General features: G+C 40.9%; 1 protein-coding gene across 4 annotated transcripts in view; it reads left to right on the top strand.

Annotated features, from left to right (window-relative positions):
* Positions 1 to 990: 990 nt before the first annotated feature.
* The window catches only part of LAMP2 (lysosomal associated membrane protein 2), a 37,397-nt gene continuing 19,121 nt past the window's right edge, over positions 991 to 19,266 (top strand). For 2 of the 4 annotated variants that reach the window (XM_023506914.2, XM_012553229.3), the window contains exons 1-6: positions 992 to 1,195; positions 6,206 to 6,324; positions 7,236 to 7,449; positions 14,294 to 14,455; positions 15,529 to 15,716; positions 16,968 to 17,090. In XM_023506914.2, the coding sequence (XP_023362682.1) occupies positions 1,120 to 1,195; positions 6,206 to 6,324; positions 7,236 to 7,449; positions 14,294 to 14,455; positions 15,529 to 15,716; positions 16,968 to 17,090 (882 nt within the window). In that variant the 5' untranslated portion in view covers positions 992 to 1,119. Of the gene's footprint in view, positions 1,196 to 6,205; positions 6,325 to 7,235; positions 7,450 to 14,293; positions 14,456 to 15,528; positions 15,717 to 16,967; positions 17,091 to 19,266 lie in introns of all 4 variants that reach the window. The other 2 variants (XM_031945001.1, XM_003774761.4) reach the window with 2 other exon arrangements.

Here is a 19,266-nt window from a genome sequence, read left to right as displayed (position 1 = left end):
ATTTAAAAAATAACCAAACCCATCAATTAAAAAAAAAAAAGACATAGCAACTGGCCAAGCCTACTGGACAGTAAGGGTATGGAGTTGGGGTGGGAAGAAACACTTATTAAGTGCCTACTATGTGCCTGGAACCGAGCTAAGTGCTTCCAAATTTTTTTCTCATTTAACCTAGAGCTGGACCAGTCTAGCCTCATCCTAGATGGCCCAAGGTCACATCTAGGACCCTGGATCTGGAGCTGGAAGGGACCTCAAAAGCCATTTGGTCCAGCCTCTTCATTATAAGGAAACGGAGGCCCCTGGTGGGGGAAGTGCCTTGGCCAACGTGTAACAGACTCCCAGGTGTTCTACATCTGCAGCCCATGGCTTTTTTCACTACACTCTAAAGAGGCCTTGATGGGCCTGGTGGGAGGAGGCCGTTAGAAGGGAAACGACTAGTTTAAAGGGGCTGCAGCAAGAGAGGAAACGGAGAGATAAGACCTGCCGATTATTACTCCTGGGTTTGGGTTTGTGTAACTGACTAGACTAAGGTAATCAATCCCCTTCTTCTCGCTTCCCATAATTAGTCATTGACTGTACGCATTTATTGAGGGGCCATCAGGTCCCCGGCCCTAGACTAGGCGCGGGACACGAAGGGGAGGTGCCGGTAAATTAATCACTGCTTCTATCATTCCCCCTGTCTCCCCACTCCAGCCTTCCCCCCCCCCTCCCACTCCCGACTCTTCCTCTTCCTCGCCCCTCCACCACCCCTTTCACTGGCGTAACAAATCTGCCTACCAACCGCCGGTAGCGTTTCTAGGCACCGGAGGGCGCTCTCAAGGCTCGCCCCACCCCCGCAGCCCCGCCTCTCTCCAGTTTATCCCGCCCCTCCCCTCACTAGCCCAGCCCATCCTTAGCCTAATCCCTTCCCCCCACCCTCAGCCCCGCCTTATCTCCGCCCACAAGCGCCGATCTGCCTTCTGATTGGCTAAATGTAGAACTCCGCCCCGCTTCATCATAAGACCCGGGGTCGAAGCGTCCGTGTCTCATCGTTCGGCTGCAGCGTCCCAAAGCTCCCCGTTGTCGACCATCTGATTCTGCCGGGACTTTGGTTGCCTCGGTAGCCTACCTTGGGCTAGGACCATGTCCCGCAACTGCGGTCTTACTCTCCCCCTCCTCACTCGGGGTTCGGCCTTTGCTCTGCTCTGCCTTTTATTGGGTGAGTAAGCGCTGTTGGGGGGGAGGCGGGCGCAGCTCTTACTCCCGCTCTGGGTCCGAGGCCAAGGCCGGGTCGCCCCTTGTGCGACAGCGACAACAGTGGTCGGGGAGGGGGGCTGAAGCCGGGACCGGAGGGAGTCGGGGGTGGGGGTGGGGGGCAGCGGCCTGGCCACTTGGAACAGGGGAGAAGAAGAGCTCGTGAGGTGAGGGAGGCCGGCGACCGAGGGGTGACCAAGATGAGAATGGAGCGGGGAGGGGTGCGTGGGGACCAAAGAGTGACTAAGATGAGAGGGGAGGGGAGGGGCTGTGGTGAAAGAGTAATCTCGCTGGTTGGGGGTGGGTAAGGAGTGATCTACATAGGTTGGGTAGTTGTCGGGGGCCCAAAGGCGACCCGAGTGAGGAGGGGTCAGAACGCTGCGATCTTACAGAGTGACCTGGATGGGAATGGAAAGGAAGGTGCGGAGGGAGTGGGGGGGAGAGAAATGACCAAAATGACTGTGGAGTTGGGGGGTGGGGAAGGTGGACCAGCAGTGTAGTTGATTGGTAAGCTAGGAGAAAGAGGGGGGCTGGGGGTTTTGGACTATCCTGGGGAGGAGCAGAGGAGTGACCAAAATGGGAATGGGAGGGAGTGTCAGGGACTAAAAAATGACTTCGGTGGAAGAGGGGACCAAGAAGTGACCAAAGTAGAAGTGAGAGGGTCAAGGGGGACCTGGTGGGAAAATGATATGGAGACCCTAACACTAGCCCCAGTTTGAACCCAGATCCTGAAGCCAAGTATGTCTTGGGGTGAAGAATGAATTTTTTCACCTGGGGGACACCTCCCCAGGCACTTCTCTTTGCTTGAGTGGCTTGGTGAGAGCCCCCCCCCCCACCCTTGACTCAGTTGAGGGGGCTTCCCCTAGCATGAGTTGAGTTTGAGTTGTTTCTGCTACCTGGCTCCTCAGTCTGTTGCTTTTCAGTCTTCTCCCCTTCCCCCTCATTCTATTATTACCTCCTAGGTTTGTTTTATAAGGAAAGCATCCCAGAGTTCCATCACTTATTTAGCTCAGTCAACCTCATATAAAGGAGGATGGAGGCTGGTTTTTAAATGAAGGTTGGAGGAAAAATCTTGCCAATGGATTGTAAATATCCTCTGTGTACTTTATGATAGAAAACTGAATCTTGCCATCCAACCTGCTAATCCCTCTTCCCATATGCCCCCCCCAAAGGTCCCTATTTCTTCTCCCTCCCCCCCCCACTTTCTAAATTCTCATGTAAGCCTTAAGAGGGAGCACACAAGTTCTGTGACATTTAAACTGCGTTACACAGATGAGCTTTGAATTATGGGTTTTGAATTGAGGACTTCCATGAAAGTGCTAAATGGTAAAAATTTCTCTAAAGCCAACTTGTTGAGGCAATCCTCCGGTCAATTTGAATCCTGGGGTCGTCACAGATGTTTCATTAGGATATATAGTTAGAGGGATTGTTGAATACATAGACTCTGTCATGATAGGTCCTCATATCATTTCTGAGATTTGGCAAAAGCCAAGGATTTGTCACGATGACATTAGTTGAATAGACATTTTGATCCTCTCATCTTGGGTGTTTGTGAGGTTTTATTTTTTTTTAACGAGGCTTTTTTGTTGTTGATGATGATGATGAATCATTTTAACTTCAGCAAGAAGCATTCAAATGTGTGAACTGTAATAAAGATAACCATGAAACAAAGTGACTGTAAATCATCCCAGGATAATTAACTTTTTGTCGAGATTGTGCCTTCAGATATAAGTATTCTTTTAATCAAGCTAGTTTCCCCCCACTGTGATTTACTTGTAATATGGTTATTCTGTTCCCCGCCTCCACCAATTGTGTATCAACTTTGTGACATTACAATAGATTATACATCTAGACCTTGGTTCCTGGAGCTTCTGAAATGGGCAAAACCTTCCTATCATTGTTACCTTCAAGTAATTACAAATTGTTCTGATATGAAGTGATTGCTTGGAGTCAAGGCTATCTTGAACGAGATGGCTCTGGAGGTTGGCCAAATGGACACTTCTTCCCATGCTATTGTTTCTTTCTTCCATTGTTTCTCAAAATGAACAAACATTTAATTGAAAAAAAGTTTAAATTTGGCAGTTTTTAATCATGTTGCTAACAAACGTATCAGCCTCTGGGGTACGAGTCCATTCTTGACAGTGAGTGAAAGGGTAGTACTAGTTAATTCTCTCATGGGGAAACTCTCTTTTCATGGAAAAAGATTAATTAGATGGGGAACCACATGTCAGTAGAGTCAAAGAACCTTTATGATTTCTCGGCATTAATCAAAGTTAATGTCAGCTTGGAGTGAGAATCCTTAATGTGAAAAGAATAATTGTTAGCAGCAAAGTTGGCTTTGGGGAGGAGGTACCATGTAGTAAATCAGAATAACCCAGTAGAATCATGCTACAGAGGAGCTCATTCTGCCTCTATTTCTATTTTTTCTGTAAGTTCTAGAAACTATGGAGGATTATTTTTTTATTTTTTTTTTTTTACAAGGCAATTGGGGTTAAGTGACTTGCATAGGGTCACACAGCTAGTAAACTTTAAGTATCTGAAGCTGGATTTGAACTCAGATCCTGTTGACTTTAGGACCAGTACTCTATCCACTGCACCATCTAATTTCCCCAGGACTATATATATATATATATATATATATATATATATATATATATATAATATGTACATACACACGTGTATATTTAATTTTTTATTATAACTTTTTATTGACAGAACATATGCATGGGGAATTATTTACAAAATTATCCCTTGCACTCACTTTTGTTCCGACTTTATATTAAATTATATTAAATTTATATTAAAACGTTTTTAAAAACTACTCCCTGAAAAAAAATATCCCCTGTATTCTCTTTGCTATTTTTTCACCTTTGTCCACTCCTCTTTTTTTTCTATCTAGCAAATAGTAATAAAGGCAATGTCAGAATCATTGTATGAGTTATGGTTTGTTTGCTGTCCTGGGGTATAGGGATGGGATGTTGGATTTAAAGAATTCTTAATGGGGATGGAGCTGAAGGTTAGAAATGCTTTTTAAAAAGTGGGGGCTACTTTGGGATCCCTTAGAACTGTCATTCCAAAGTTTAGTCCCAGGGTATGTCTATAATTTTGAAATGCACAGTGTAATTAAAGGATAATGACCAATGTTGCCCCCCCCCAAAGACCTGTCATCTCCCTTGGCTTCTTTGCAGAAGTGGGGGACGATAGGTATGGAATACTACATATAGAGTATCATAAGATCCTTTTTGGGGGAGGGCTATGTTTCCCTGCATTGCTTTTCTTGTCCCTCTTTTGTTATGAGATGGCTCTCTGGGAGGGCTGTGTTGGCAAATGGAGGGAAAATAAAAACAAAAGATATTGCCTAAAAATGTGTGCATATATATATATATATATTATCTTTTTGGAGAATGGGGAGTCCTAGGAGCAAACAATGATACATTGAGAATTGTCTCACTAGAGATTTGACTGAAATGCGGAACTAACTGTCCGCTTTAATTTGCTGGTTTCAGATAAAGATAGGGATCAACATTTTTGTCACTGCGATAAAATCCATGAAGAGGTATTCAAAGGCCTTGTTCTTACTTAATTTTATGCCGATACTCTACCCAAAGGCTCCATCATAAATAAGAGAGATCGCTTCTATACTTGAACAGTTGATGGTCTCTTTAGGGAAACGAAGTTGCGACAGATGCCATGTTGATCTAATAACAGAGGACATTGGTATCAGGAAGACCTGATTTCCATACCCCACTTCAGATGTTTACAGTGACTCTAAACAAGTCATTTCAGTTTTCAAATCGAAGAAGTCAGTGAATTTCAGGTTCCAAATAGATGCCCTTATGAAATAATGTCTGATCGTGACAGCATATTATGGTGCGTAACGAATCTAAGTGCAATCTGTTCAGTAAAGGATTCTGGGACAAAGCTGAGACTTGAGCTGAGCCTTGAAGGATGGAGAGAATTTCTATAGAAAGACAACCCTTTTGCCTTGTGAAGAATAGCCACAGGAGGAATGGTGTGGAGGTACACATGAACATCACTTGGTCAGGGGACGGTGAGGAGGCCAACTTTATTAGAAGTGTTGGTACTTGGAAGGATAGGAAAGGTGGGGACAAATTAAGGAGGGCCTAAAAGGTCCAGCAGAGGGACATGGAGCCCTGAAAGATTTTAAGAAAGGAAAGAATTTGGAAAAAAAAGTATTTTAAGGAAATCTGCCAGGATAATTTGGAGTAGGGAGATGCTGGGAGAGAGGTTAGTTAAGGAGTCTGTAATAATTTAGGCGGCAGGTAATAGGACTTGTGATTTCACTGGTAAAGGGGATTTCCAAGTGAGGAAATTTCCTCTATTACTACAGATCTTTTCTTCAACTTATTTAACCTGAGAGTTGCCTAGGGCACTAGGAGATAAGTGACTTGTCCAGGGTCACACGACCAGGTCGAGTCCAAGGAAGGGCTTGAATGTGCAATCTTCTGGCTTTGAGCCTGGCTCTCTATTTCCTGTACCATGCTGCCCTGATAATTTCAATGACTCCAAAATAATGTGGATCAGATGGGTTCTGAATTTTCATCTTGCTTGAAAATGTCATATTTGGGGGGCAGCTAGATGGCTCGGCAGAAAGAGCACCAGCCCTGGAGTCAGGAGGGCCCGAGTTCAAATGTGGCCTCAGAACTTAACACTTACTAGCTGTGTGACCCTGGGCAAGTCTCTTAACCCCAAATGTCTCACCAAGAAAAAGGAAACAAGTATATAATTAAGAAAATAAACATCATCATTAGCATAACTAGCATTTTAAAAAAAAATGTCATGTTTTTGTGATCATTCCAGCCTTCTTTTAAATGCATGAGAAAGCAGTGATGGAAGAACACCCAGGAGGGATGGAACTTGCATTACAAGCATCACTTGGGGTTTGTATTTACAAATGCATCTTTTTTTAGAATCATTTTGTAAAATGTTGTGGATTTTTTTTTTTTAACTCCAGGAACTCTTGAGCTCAATGCATTGGATGTTACTCTGAACAACTTTCAGGATACCGTTTGCCTGCATGCTGAATGGCAGATGAATTTCACAATAAAATATGAAACCGTAAAGTCTGGTCCCGTAAGTAAACATTTGGCAAATGAATGGGAATTTCTATTTCTATCATTTGGGCCTGATTTTGTGCTTCTGTAGCCCTGCCTCCTCTGAAAAGGCTCCTAAGTTGATTAACTTAGCACTTAGTCTATCTGTGTTTTTTTCTGTGTGCTTGAAAGCATTTAATTTTTGTGGTTTTATGAATTTTATTTCTCTGAGCTCATAAATGATTTGGGTTTCTCAGAATCGATTAAGGAAAAATGATGAAGAATATAAGCTACTCATTTTTAATTACTTAATACTTTGATGAATGCTCTTCATTTAAATGTTTCCCCTTAGCTCATCTTCCTCCTCCATTCTTGGTTTCTCTTATTTCCTTACTTGTTGGTTAAGGGTTATTTTTTCCTCTCCCCATATTCTTTTATTTTTAATTAGCCCTTTGCTTTTATTGTAATTTACCAGTCCAGATTAATACCTGCTCTCCAACTTAGAGCATTAGAGACTTGTTGGGGGGAGTGGTGGGGAGAAGGGCAGATTTACTAAGAGTCACACAGTCAGTGGGTGTCAGAAATAGTGCTCAAACTTCATCCTGAGGGATCTATCTTCATCTGTCTGCTGGGTGGTGGGGCCTCTCTGAACCTCTCTACCAACTTGCAGTCTGGGGGGAGGGGGAAAGAGGAGGACAAAGACAGATTTGTCTGCTAAACAACATTTGCTGGTCTTGACCCATAATCAGTTTTGTGATTTCCCCAGAGGAGTGAAAAATATGGAAGCACCTGAGCCCCACCTCTCCCCCCTCCCCCCCCCCTTTTTTTTTTTAACATAGCAGGCTAGGGAAAGAGTCTTAATACTAAACTCTAAACTTTGAAGAAATGCTTTTATGTATGTTCATATTTCATTTCTCTCCTTCCTTTATCCCTTTCTACTTTTTCTTTTAGAAAACCGTATCAGTTCAGGTCCCTACCAACGTATCATACAGTGGAAGTGATTGCGGTACTGTTAACAATATCTCCCAAATTCAAGTCCGATTTGGAGCCAGTTTCTTTTGGAATGTGAACTTTACCAGAGAGAAATCCACTTATTTCATTGACTCCATCTCCTTTTCCTATAACACCAGTGATAACGACACATTTCCCGATGCTAAAGAGAAAGGTAACTTGGGCATTTAGAGTTTTGTTGTTTTGAGAAGAATCAGGTAAGTTGGGTGAAGTGGTCAGAGACTTCTTGGGCAATTTCAGGTGTTTTTTTTTTTTTTTATCAAAACTTTAGGCATCCTGAGTGTGGATCACAACATAGTATTTTCACTCCTTTTGTTGTTGTTTGCTTGCTTTTTTTTTCTTTCTCATTTTTTCCATTTTTGATCTGATTTTTCTTGTGCAGCATGATAATTGTGGAAACATGTATAGAGGAACTGCACATGTTTAACATATATTGGATCACTTGCCCACTGGAAGGGAGAAGGTAGGGGAAAAAAATTAAAACAGGGTTTTATAGGGGTGAATGTCAAAAATTACCCATGTATATATTTTGAAAATAAAAAACTATAATTAAAAAATAATTACAAAAATAAAGTATGTTATCACTAAGGAAAAAAAAAAACTTCAGGCATCCAGTGATGACCAATCACATGCCCAGTCCCCAGCCTCACCCTCTTTGGCTGTTGGAAACCCTGTTGAACCAAAATTAACTGAGAAAGACTTGTAGAGTGGATATAGCATTTGTGGCTCCTTAAAGGAGCTGTTCAATTTGGAATGACTTAATCCTAGAACTAGAAGAGATTCCTGGTATTTTAAAACTGTGGCTGTTTGAGACTTCAGCTGTGGCCCACATTTCAGCCAGTTATGTGTGCAGGATGTAATGATAGCATTAATAAATATAGTTTGTACGTGAACTGAAACCCCTTCTAAAGTGGAAGGGAATTAGGCTATAGTTTAGTTGTTTTTTAGTTGCAGCTGACTCTTCCCGACCCCTTTTTGGAGTTTTCTTGGCAAAGATACTGTAATCATTTGCCATTTCCTACTCCTGTTCATTTTGCAGATGAGGAACTGAGGCACAGAGGGTGAAATGATTTAGGGTCACACAGCTAGTAAGTATTTGAGGCCAGATTTGAATTCGGTCCTTTTGACTCCAGGTCCGGCACTCTATCTACTGCTGCACCACCTAGTTCCCCTGAAACATTGTGGTATAATGGGGGAAAAACCCATTGTTATTAGACTCAGTAGAGCTAAATGCAAATGCTACTTTCCTTGGTATGCTTATGACTTGTATGACTTTAGGCAAGTCCTTTATCTCCCAGGGCCCCAGTACCTGCCTCTGTAAGATGGTGGCCCATGAGGTCCCTTCTGGCTCTAGAACTTGGAGCTCATGATTTGCTCTCGTGTGTTTTAGGGGCAATATTTTTGTTTTTCTCAGACATAGCAAACGCTTCATTTTGTTCACCATAACCGCCATCTGGAAGCAGCCTTTTTATTTAGACTTGCTAATGAATAATTCATAGTTGCCTCTAGTCTACAGAGCTGTACTTCTTGAGAGATAGAAGTAAATGATCTAAGTGTAAAGGTCGGGAAGGGGATAACAAACTAGACATTGAAAATCTTTTTGCTCAGGCTCCCTCTTATCTCCTTGGTCTACAAGAGTGTTTATTATTTTTTTTCCTCAATAGTGTTTTATTTTTCCAAATAGGCATTTAGATAGTTTCCAACATTCATTTTTGTATGATCTTGTGTTCCAAATTTTCCCCTCCCTCTCTTAGCTCCCTCTTCCCCAAGCAATCTGATACAGTTTAAACATATGCAATCCTTTTAAACATATTTTCATATCTGTCATGTACAAGAAAAATCAGACTAAAAGGGGAAAAAAAACCATGAGAAAGAAAAAGCAAACAAACAAAAAAAGGTGAAAATCCTATGCTTCAATCCACATTCAGTCTCCATAGTTCTTTCTCTGGAAGTGGTTGGCATTTTTCATCCCAAGTCTATTGAAATTGTCTTCAATTACTACTTTGCTAAAGAGAGCCAAGGCCATCACAGTTGATCATCACACAGTCTTTTTGTTCCTATGTACAATGTTCTCTTGGTTCTGCTCATTTTTCTCAGTATCAGTTCATGTGAGTCTTTCCAGACTTTTCTGAAATCAGCCTGCTCATCATTTCCTATAGAACAATAATATTCTATAACATTCATATCCCATAATTTATTCATCCATTCCCCAACTGATGAGCAGCCATTCACTTTCCAGTTCCTTGCTACTACGAAAAGGGCTGCCACAAACATTTTCGCACGTGTGGGTCCTTTCCCTTCTTTTATGATCTCTTTGGGATAAAAGCACAGTAGGAACACTGTTGGATCAAAGGGGATGCACAATTTTATAGACCTTTGGGCATTGTTCCAAACTGGAGGGTGTTCATTATTAAGCCAGAGTTTCTAGATCTCTTTTTCAGTATGTGCCTAGCAAGTGTGCTGGGTGGCAGGGGGGGAAACTCCTGAGATTGGTCTCTGGTCCCGAGTACTTTAGCTAGGGATAATTAGATAAAACTGATGTGGAATTTGGGGAGAAAACCAATGGTGTACCCTGGAAGGATGATGAGATGGCAGAAAGTGAAAGGGTGAATGTGGGCTGGTGTTTCACGGAGAAGGTACCGCTTGGCTAGGGAGAAGGAAGCCCACACAGGAACAGAGCAGCCTGAGCAAGGCAGCCATGAGTATGCAACAGGCTTCTCTGACTGTAGTTGAAATGTGCATGTTAGATGGAGTTGTGTGTCTGTGAAACTTGAACCTTCTAGCAGTCTCATGCCAGGAAACTGAATTGCTTCCATTTGGATTGTCTTAGGAAGATTCTAAAAATCACCTGGCAAAATAAGATACCGGACACCCTGAGGTCTTGAACCAGCCGAGAATTCAATCCCAGTCAGAATGGATAATAGTGCTAAGCCTGGAATCAGGAAGATCCAAGTTTAAATGTGGTTTCTGACACTTACTAGCTGTGTAGTCCTAAGTAACTCACTTAATCCCTGTTTGCCTCAGTTTTCCCAAGTATAAAATGGGGCTAATAATAGCATCTACCTCCCAAGGTTTTTGTGAAAAATCAAATGAGAAAATATTTGTAAAATGCTTAGCCCGTAGTAAGCACCATATAGGTGTCAGCTATTATTATCATTGTGGTGGTTGTTGCTAGAGGGCTTCCGAAGCTAGACTGAGTGATTTAAGCTTGTTATATATGTCATAGGGAGTTCCTACACATAGGAGTTGCTGTAGCAAGAGGAGAATTGAAAATGTAGGATGAGTTTGTAAGTGGGAGCACTAGAAACGGGGATACCAAAGGACCAAGGGTTTGGAAATAGGGTAGTTGGATTGGAGAGGAGAGAGTAAATCAAACAATAAGCATTGATTAAATGATACATATTAAGTACTTAATGTTTTTTTCATTTATTCATTGGGATACAAAGTTAACAGAATGAAACAGCCCTGTCCTCAAGGAGCTTATAATGTAACTAGGGAGATAAGAAGTACTTAAAAATATTTACAGAATATATATACTAAAATAGATGCAAAGGGGAGGTTATGCAAGGGTATAGGACACTGGAAGTTGAGGAGTTGGTTGGTTGTTGTCTGTTCTCAAAGATGACCAAAATGTTGGATGACTGCTGTGTTAGAATCAGGTTATAGTGTGTGTCTGATCAGACCAATGTGAGCTAAGCTGCTTTACCACAACATATAATCCATGGGAATTTGGGGTGGATTCTCTAAATTTGCACATCTTGCATCTCTCTTTTTTTAAACTTTTTAATTTCAAAACCTATGCATGGTTTTCAACATTCACCCTTGCAAAACCTTGTGTTCCAAATTTTTTTCTCCCTCCCTTAGACTTGCATTTCTTTTAAGCTACCTGAATTCTGCTTTGCTCCTAGAGCATGGTGCCTCCCATGTCACACAATCAATTTCAAAGTTGAGAGACCCCGTATCACTTGTATCGCTTCTTTCGACCACCATGCGAATGCTTGTTGTGTGTGAATTCTCCACAAAATAAGTCTTTTTGGCAAGCATACATTTGGCATTCAAACAGTGGCCAGCCCAGTGGAATTGCGCTCTCTGGAGCAGATTTGAATTCTTGGCAGTGTCGTTCGAGAAGGGACCTCACTCAGTGTCTGGTAGCTTCTAGTGCCAGGGCATCTTCAGAATCTTCCTAGGGCGATGCAAATGGAAGCGATTCCGTTTCCTGGCACAACACTGGCACACGGTCTAGGTTTCACAGGAATACAACAGTGAGGTCAGCACAACACCTCTGCAGCCCTTCATTGTGATAGTCAGCCTGATATCTCTTCTCCCCACACTTTCCTTCAGAGCCTCCCAAACACTAAACTACTAACCTCATTGGCATCAACCTCATTGGCAATGTATACATCCCTAGAAAGTGTACTGCCAAGATAAGGGAACTTATCCACAGTATTCAAAACTTCCCTACAGTTCTCTATATGGATGCTGTGGTGCTGGCTGCCAAAGCACCTGTGTTTTCTTGGTCTTAATCATTGGCCCAAAATTAGACACGTGGTAGACAGTTGATCCAAACTGAACTTCATCCGCCTTCTTACTGAACTAAGAATCCTGCTTCTCTCTAAGCTTATCTTGCACTTTATTTTTCATGTTGTTAAATGCTGCCTCCTTAGAGACAAACTATCCTGCTGGTATGCTGTGTAGAGTTCTCATTTTCCATTTAGCAGCTTCTGAATTTCCTCATCATTTTCCTCAAACCAATCTAGATGTTTGTGAGTGGTCTGACTTATATGAGCAAATGCAGTGCTTTATACCAAAGGTCTGAAAGCTGCCTACTCCTTTTCTGCTCCACTGTTGCCAACCATGTGTTGGCTCAACTTTCCCTCCAAGTTAACAAGGAACTGTTCTCACTCAAAGAAGTGCTTCAGGCTGTTGACATTAAATCTTCTGGTCATCATCCTATCTTGGGGCTGCTGTTTTTGTAGAATGAGAATATTTAGGGGCAGCGAGGTGGCGCAGTGGATAGAGCACCAGCCTTGAAGTCAGGAGGACCTGAGTTCAAATCTGGTCTCAGACACTTAACACTTCCTGGCTGGGTGACTGTGGGCAAGTCACTTAACCCCAATTGCCTCAGCAAAAAAAAAAAAAAGAATGAGGATATTTAGCTTGGAGAGGATAAATCTGATTAGTTCAGCACTCTACACTACACAATGCATCTCTGTCTTATTATCTACACAATACACATCTTACTCTCACATCTCCTTATAATCACATAGATGCCAATGTTTACTGCAATGGTACATCCACAAAGTTTTATTGCATTTGAGTTAACAGAAGACAGTGTTTGTGATGAGATGTACAAGTCATTAGTTGTAAGTGACTGCTGCTGTTGCTGTTTCTGACTCTATTCCTCCCAAGGACTCCCTGTCATGTCTGGTGGTCTGAGCCCACTGGAGCATTAAAATCACCCAGAATCTTCATTTAAGGTTAAGAATTACAACTCTATATTAGCACTGCCAGGTCAAAGTCCCAAAGAGATCAAAGAAAAAGGATCTATTTGTACAAAAATATTTACAGAAGCTTTTTTTTGTGTTGGCAAAGAACTGAAAATTGAGGGGATGGCCTTGGGTTGGGGAACAGCTGAACAATATTGTGATAGAATACCATTGTATTATAAGAAATGAGCCCCATGCTCTCAGAAAAGCTTGAAAAGACTGATAAGAATTGATGCAAAGTCAAATGAGCCGCACGATGATCAACCGTGAATGACTTAACTATTCTCAGCGATACAATGATCCTTATAAGACAATTCCAAAGGACTAATGATGAAGCCAGTGGGCTTCTTTTCAGGTTAATGTTTTTAATAATGGAAGGAAATTCTACATTTCAGTTAGAGATTAATGAAAATTTTTTCCTTATCCAAAGCTCACAAATCCCTTGAAATTTGTCCACAGACCTGGTCGCAAGATCCCAGTTTAATCTAGAAAATCTAGAAAAAGCTAAAGTATCTCTACAGAGAAATGTGACAACATTTCCTATCAGGAAAACGACAGCAACAAAATCTCTATATGATAAGTTCTGTTAAGGTCACTGTGTTTCACCTCACTTATATTGTCAAGGCAGAGAAAAAAATTTTAGCTGACAGACACAGAGAAGCCTATTAGGTTACTACTTAGAGTAGTAGATAGATCACTGGATTTTTTTTTTGGGGGGGGAGGGAAAGATGCTTAGAAACTATGACTGTGGGTGGTCACTAAACTTATGTCTGCCTCCATTTTCTCATCTGTAAAATGGACATAATCCCCAGTACCTTCCTCATCAGATTGTTGCCAAGTTGGATTGAAATAAGCGATAAACATGTATAGACTATATTGGATCGCTTGCTGTCTCAAGGAAGAAAGGGAGGAACTCAAAACTTTAAAAAATGCTAAAAATCCTTTTAGCATGTAGCTAAGGGAAAAAATAAAATATATGATTTATATGAAATACATATATGTATAATATAATATATATAATGTGTAAAATTTTTAAAAAGATAAATGTAAAGCACTATCTAAATGTTAGTTCTTGGTTGATAAAGTTAATAGATTTTTTCTTTTTTTATTAAAGCTTTTTATATTTTAAAAATTATTTTTTATTTAAAAATATTTTTTAAAAAAATGCACAGATAATTTTTCAACATTAACCCTTGTAAAAACCTTGTGTTCCAATTTCCCCCCCTTCTGCCACCCTTCCCCTAGATGGCAAGTGGTCCAATATATGATAAACAGATTTTTTTCAAGCAAATTCATGGCTTCATCCACAATCATTTTGGGGTTTTCTTCATGATTTGAGTATTTGTTCTTGTTAACAGGTGTTAATAGATTCTGAAGGCATCCTAATAAAATGGAGATCCTTTATAAGTTATAGGGATATGATACTTCAGAATTCTGGCAATATATTTTGTTTTTGTTTTTTTTTTACATGGGAGAAGACCAATGTCCAAACTAATTTATCTTCTTTTGTAGGAGTATTTACCACCATTTTTGAAATCAACACAGTTGAAATTCCATTGGGTGATATCTTTAGGTGTCATAGTGAAATTACAGTAAAACAGGAAAATGTCACCCACACCTACTGGGATATCTTTGTACGTGCTTTTATCCAGAACAACACATCCGACTCACAAGGTAAGATGCCGAAAGCACATCGTGCGATCCTCTGAAACTTAAGTCTTTAATTAGATCCATTATAAAAAAACCTTAAGAAATGTTCTAACCCTAGCGAGGCAGCATAGCCTAGGAAATGGAGAGCTGGTCTCCAAGCCAGCAATACCTGGCTCCTCGTCCCACTTCTGACAGATACAGGCTGGGTAATTTTGGGTGAGCCAATTAATGTCTTAGTGCTCCAAGCGTCTTTCTGTGACTACAAGTTAAAGAGAAGGTGCTGACCTGCACTGGTAAAGGGAGTTTGCTCGCCTGGGAATTCTGAGTTCCGGTCCTTCTCCTCCTGTTATCTTCAGCGCTTAAAGTTTTTCCATCAGTAATCATTATCATGATGCTCATGACCCTAAAAACTCTATAGTTTGTGATGGACTCAATAAAATTGCCATTTCTTCTAGCTAAGGATTCCAGCAGATACTGCAGTAGAACTATGGACCCTTCAGCACACTCTAAGGTTTCTTCAAACACCACTTTCTAAATTCCACTCTGTTTTTTGGTTTGTTTTGGTTTGGTTGGGGGGAGCATGTGGAGTTAAGTGACTTGCTCAAGGTCACATAGCTGGTAAGTGTCTGAGGCTAGATTTGAACACAGGTCCTTCTAATTCCAAGGACGGTGCTCTATGCACTGTCCCACATAGCTGTTTTTGTCATTGACTTGGTAATTTATGACATTTCCCAGTCATGTAATTGCTCATTTAATTGTAGATAACTCCCAGATTTAAATTCTGGCTATGCCACTTGATATCTTGTGTGACCTTAGGCTAGTCCTTTTTCCTCCCTGGCCCCTACTTTCATCCTCTGTAAGATTAGATGACCTTTGAGTTTCCTTCTAGTGCTAGATCTTGCATAATGTGTGAACTTAGACAAGTCACTTTATTCCTCTCTCCATTTTTCTTATCTGTAAAATGAGGGAATTGATGACATCTGCTCCACAACTAGGAGTTACTTGGACTCCTTAGGGAAGAAATGTTTTCTTTTTTCCTAACTTTCAAGGTTAGGAAAATATCGCAATGAAGTCATCTTAATTTTTTCCCCCTTCAGAATACGTCTGTGATGATGATGAATTCCTGACCACTGTATCAACAATTATCCCTGCTACTGTGCCCGTTCCTACTACCAAACCTGTCCCAGAAGAAAAACCCTTTCCTGGTACCTATTCTGTTAAAAATGGGAGTGCTGTCTGTCTCTTGGCCACCATGGGACTTCGTCTGAACATCACCAAAGATAAGGTACAATTGTCTCCTCTTGTTTTCCCTTCCTCTCTCCTTCCTGATGGGTCCTTGGGTTTTTTTTGTTTGTTTGTTTGTTTGTTTTTTTGGTTTGTTTGGTTGGTTGGTTTTGGTTTGGTTTGGTTTTTTTTCTGAAACGATTGAAGTTAATTGACTTGCCCAGGGGTCACACAGCCAGGAAGTGTTAAGTGTCTGAGATCTGATTTGAACTCAGGTCCTGCTGACTTCAGAGTTGGTGCTCTACTCTGCCACCTAGCTGCCTCATGGATCCTTGTTTTAATTAAACCTAGATTTTCTTAAAGATTGTTTTGGGCCTCTGAGCCACAATTCAGAAATCTACTTTTACATCATAGTCAAGGAAGGAAGTGTTAACCAACAAAAAAGAAGCTTTTTTTTTAACCTTCAACCTCTGACAAGTTGACTGTGGAATCATGTGGACTTCAGAAGGCTCCCTGGTGTTTGTCTTTTAGCTTTTATTGGCTCAGCTCCCATTTGTCATGAAGAAGGGTTAATGTAACTTGAAAAATATAAGGCCCAATGTACCTTCATCTTTCAAGTCATAGGAATTCTTCTTAGTCTTAAAACTGGCTTAGTTGCTGCAATTCTGCCTCACCAACTCAGAGTATTAATAGTTGGTCCTTACTTCCAGGCAGTTAACTGCCGATCTTAGGTTTTTCACCAAAGCATTGATCTCTAGATTAGCCGGGGCTTGACATGTAGAATAACAGCCATAGATCGGCGCGCTCTGCTCTGATGCATCATTCTCCTAGCTGTCCAGAAGCTGTCCAGAACTGCAGGAGTACCAGCTAATGAATCTTATTCTTAGGGCTCAGTGGCAGAAGCAAGTCAGATGCTCTTGTACACCAGAAAAAAAGGGCATATTCCCTTAGCTTTTTAATTGAAGCAGCTTCTTTTTTGTTGCTTAACACATCCTTCCTTGACTATGATGTAAAAGTAGATTTCTGAATCTACTCATGAGCTCCAAACAATCTTTAAGAAAATCTAAGTTTAATTAAAACAAGGATTCTTATTCTTTGTTTTTTTTGTCCTAGACTCTGGGCAGTTTGGTGAGGTCTGTGAACCTCTTCTCAGAATAAGGCTTTTCAATGACTAAAGTAAGATACATAGAATTATCAAAGAAATGAATTATATTAAAATATAACAATCTATAATTGGCAGAATCCAGGCAAATGTTATTTTGTTCAGCCCCAAAGATTATAAGGCCTCAGTACCTTCTTTCTTTCCCTAAAGGTCACTTCAGTTTTTAACATTAACCCCAATACCACGGATTATAACGGCCTGTGTCTTAAGGAATCTGCCATGTTGTGGTTGAACAACAGTGCCATTGACTCTCTTGAATTTCTGTTTGCTATAGTAAGTAACACTTTTATATTAAGCTCCCATTTCTAATTATTTGTATTAAGTGCCTGCTGTGTGCTAAGAACTTTATTAGTTAAAACAAATATTTTCTGTCCTCAGAGAACTTACCTTCTCCTCAAAGGAAACAGCTCAATCAACAAGCTTGTAGTAACTGCTTACTATGTGTGAGGTATTGTACTAGGTGCTGGGGACACAGAGACAAAAGCAAAACGGTTCCTGCCCTCAAGGAGCTAACTTTGTATCAAAGTGTCACTCATTTCTCCTGGAGAATTAGATTGGCCCAAGTAACAGCTTTCCCTCTATCTGAGAGCTCCAGTGCTTTATGCTTCAAGGTTCCCTATCTGTCAGTCAGTGGGGGGGTGTTCCTTTCACTGGTACAGACTGTAACTTATTAGACCATCTTTGAGAACTGCTAGGGCCAAAGGATTTATCCCCTTGTGGCTACTCTGGTGAGAGGTGCTCTGGGACCACAGGCATCCAGAGTCTATCCAGCTTAGCATTAGGCCTTCCAGAGATTATATTCCACTGGTATAGCCATCAAGAACCAAGAGAGGAGGAAGCCTTTGAGGGGACCTTCTATTCCAATTTTTCCCCCAAATGTGGCCTGTGGGGGTCTTTAAAGAGTTTGTGAGTTGGTCTCTTATATGAATGCTTACGGTTGTCTTAATGCTAAAGATAAGTTCCTTGGTAAAGGAGAGGATCCAGAAGTCCCCAAAACTCTCTGCATGGATTTTTTCTAAAAGCCTCTGCGAAGAACATGTGTTTTTAATATTTTTAGTTAGAACTCCATTATGGCTCTCCAGAAATATTTTAGGCCTTTCAAGGAGCATCTCATTTTTGATCCTAACATCAATACAGCCCATAGTGGCAATTTTCCTCCCTATGCACTAACTTCACGGCCCACACTCATAGTTCTGAAAGCTGTAGGCTGGTTGCCCTGGCCTTTAGTTTTGGTTGGTTGTTAACCATATATTCAGGGTATTCTCAAAGTCTTAGTGCTGATATAAGTGACTTAGTCTCTCTGTGCCTCTGTCTCCTCATCTGTACAATGAGGGAGTTGGACTCAGTGACTTTGAAGGTCCCTTCTAGCACATATTCTAGAATTCCCATGAATTTCAGTAGTCTGGTGGCAAGTGGGAATCTTTGGGATTTTGGGGAGTCTTGCCCCTTACTGGAGTGCCTCGTGAATAAAGCTCATTTGAGAACCATCGGTATAGAAGAACAGTTTTCAAATTAGGGGTTATTTCATTGAATTAAGAACACGATTTCCCCTTTTATAGAGCTAACCTAGCATAGTGCTGGGCTTGGAATGAGGAAGAACCCACACAGGTTTCTAGTCCTGTCTCCGACACATATGAGCATGATTGTGGGCAAGTCTCTTATCCTCTCACTGACTCAGGCTCTAAGACTCTAAACCTCAGTGGCTAACTAAAGACCAGGGTGGCTAGCCTTAAGCCCTTCAGAACTATGACTGCAGCCCGTGAAGTTAGTGCATAGGGAGGAAAATTGCCACCATGGGCTGTAATGATGTTAGGATAAAAAGGGAGATTGTTCTTTGAAAGGCCAAAGCACACACGAGGCGTTCCAGAAGAAGTCACAGATGGTGACCCATCCTCCACCCGCAAATTGGTTCTTTATTGGAGCACATTTCCTCTAGTCTGTAGCCCCACCCCCTCCCATAGGATGATGTTCATTTGTAAACTACTCTGAAGACTCATTATAGATTAACTATTAAGTTAGAGAGGAATCAGTTGGATAAAACTGTATATTTTCTCCCTTTATTGAAATTTGTCCCTGTTATTTGGCCTGTCTTTGATTAAACAGTTATGTTCAAAATGACTTGTTAAACTAATCGTTGGGAGCCCTGGCCATATTTACTAATTTAAGTTTTAATAGGATAGCTTTAGATTCATTTTCATTTATATTAATGATATAAAGTAGATTAAATATGTTTAAACTTACTTTTAAATATTGTTTTCCTACGGTGTTTATAGTTTTGCTTTTTTGTATGTTTGTTTTTAATAATACATAGATTTGTGCTCTGATGAACAACATATAAAAGTTGTTATTCTTTGGTCTGATGACAGGACAGTGGTAGGGATTTATTGTGAAGATTTTTCTAGTGCGTTTTTGCTTGATTTGTCCAGTGTCGCTATATGTTTCAAGTACA

The sequence above is a fragment of the Sarcophilus harrisii genome, chromosome X (genome assembly GCF_902635505.1).
Source record: "Sarcophilus harrisii chromosome X, mSarHar1.11, whole genome shotgun sequence".
NCBI lineage: Eukaryota > Metazoa > Chordata > Mammalia > Dasyuromorphia > Dasyuridae > Sarcophilus > Sarcophilus harrisii.
This window is presented reverse-complemented; position numbering and strand designations above follow the sequence as displayed.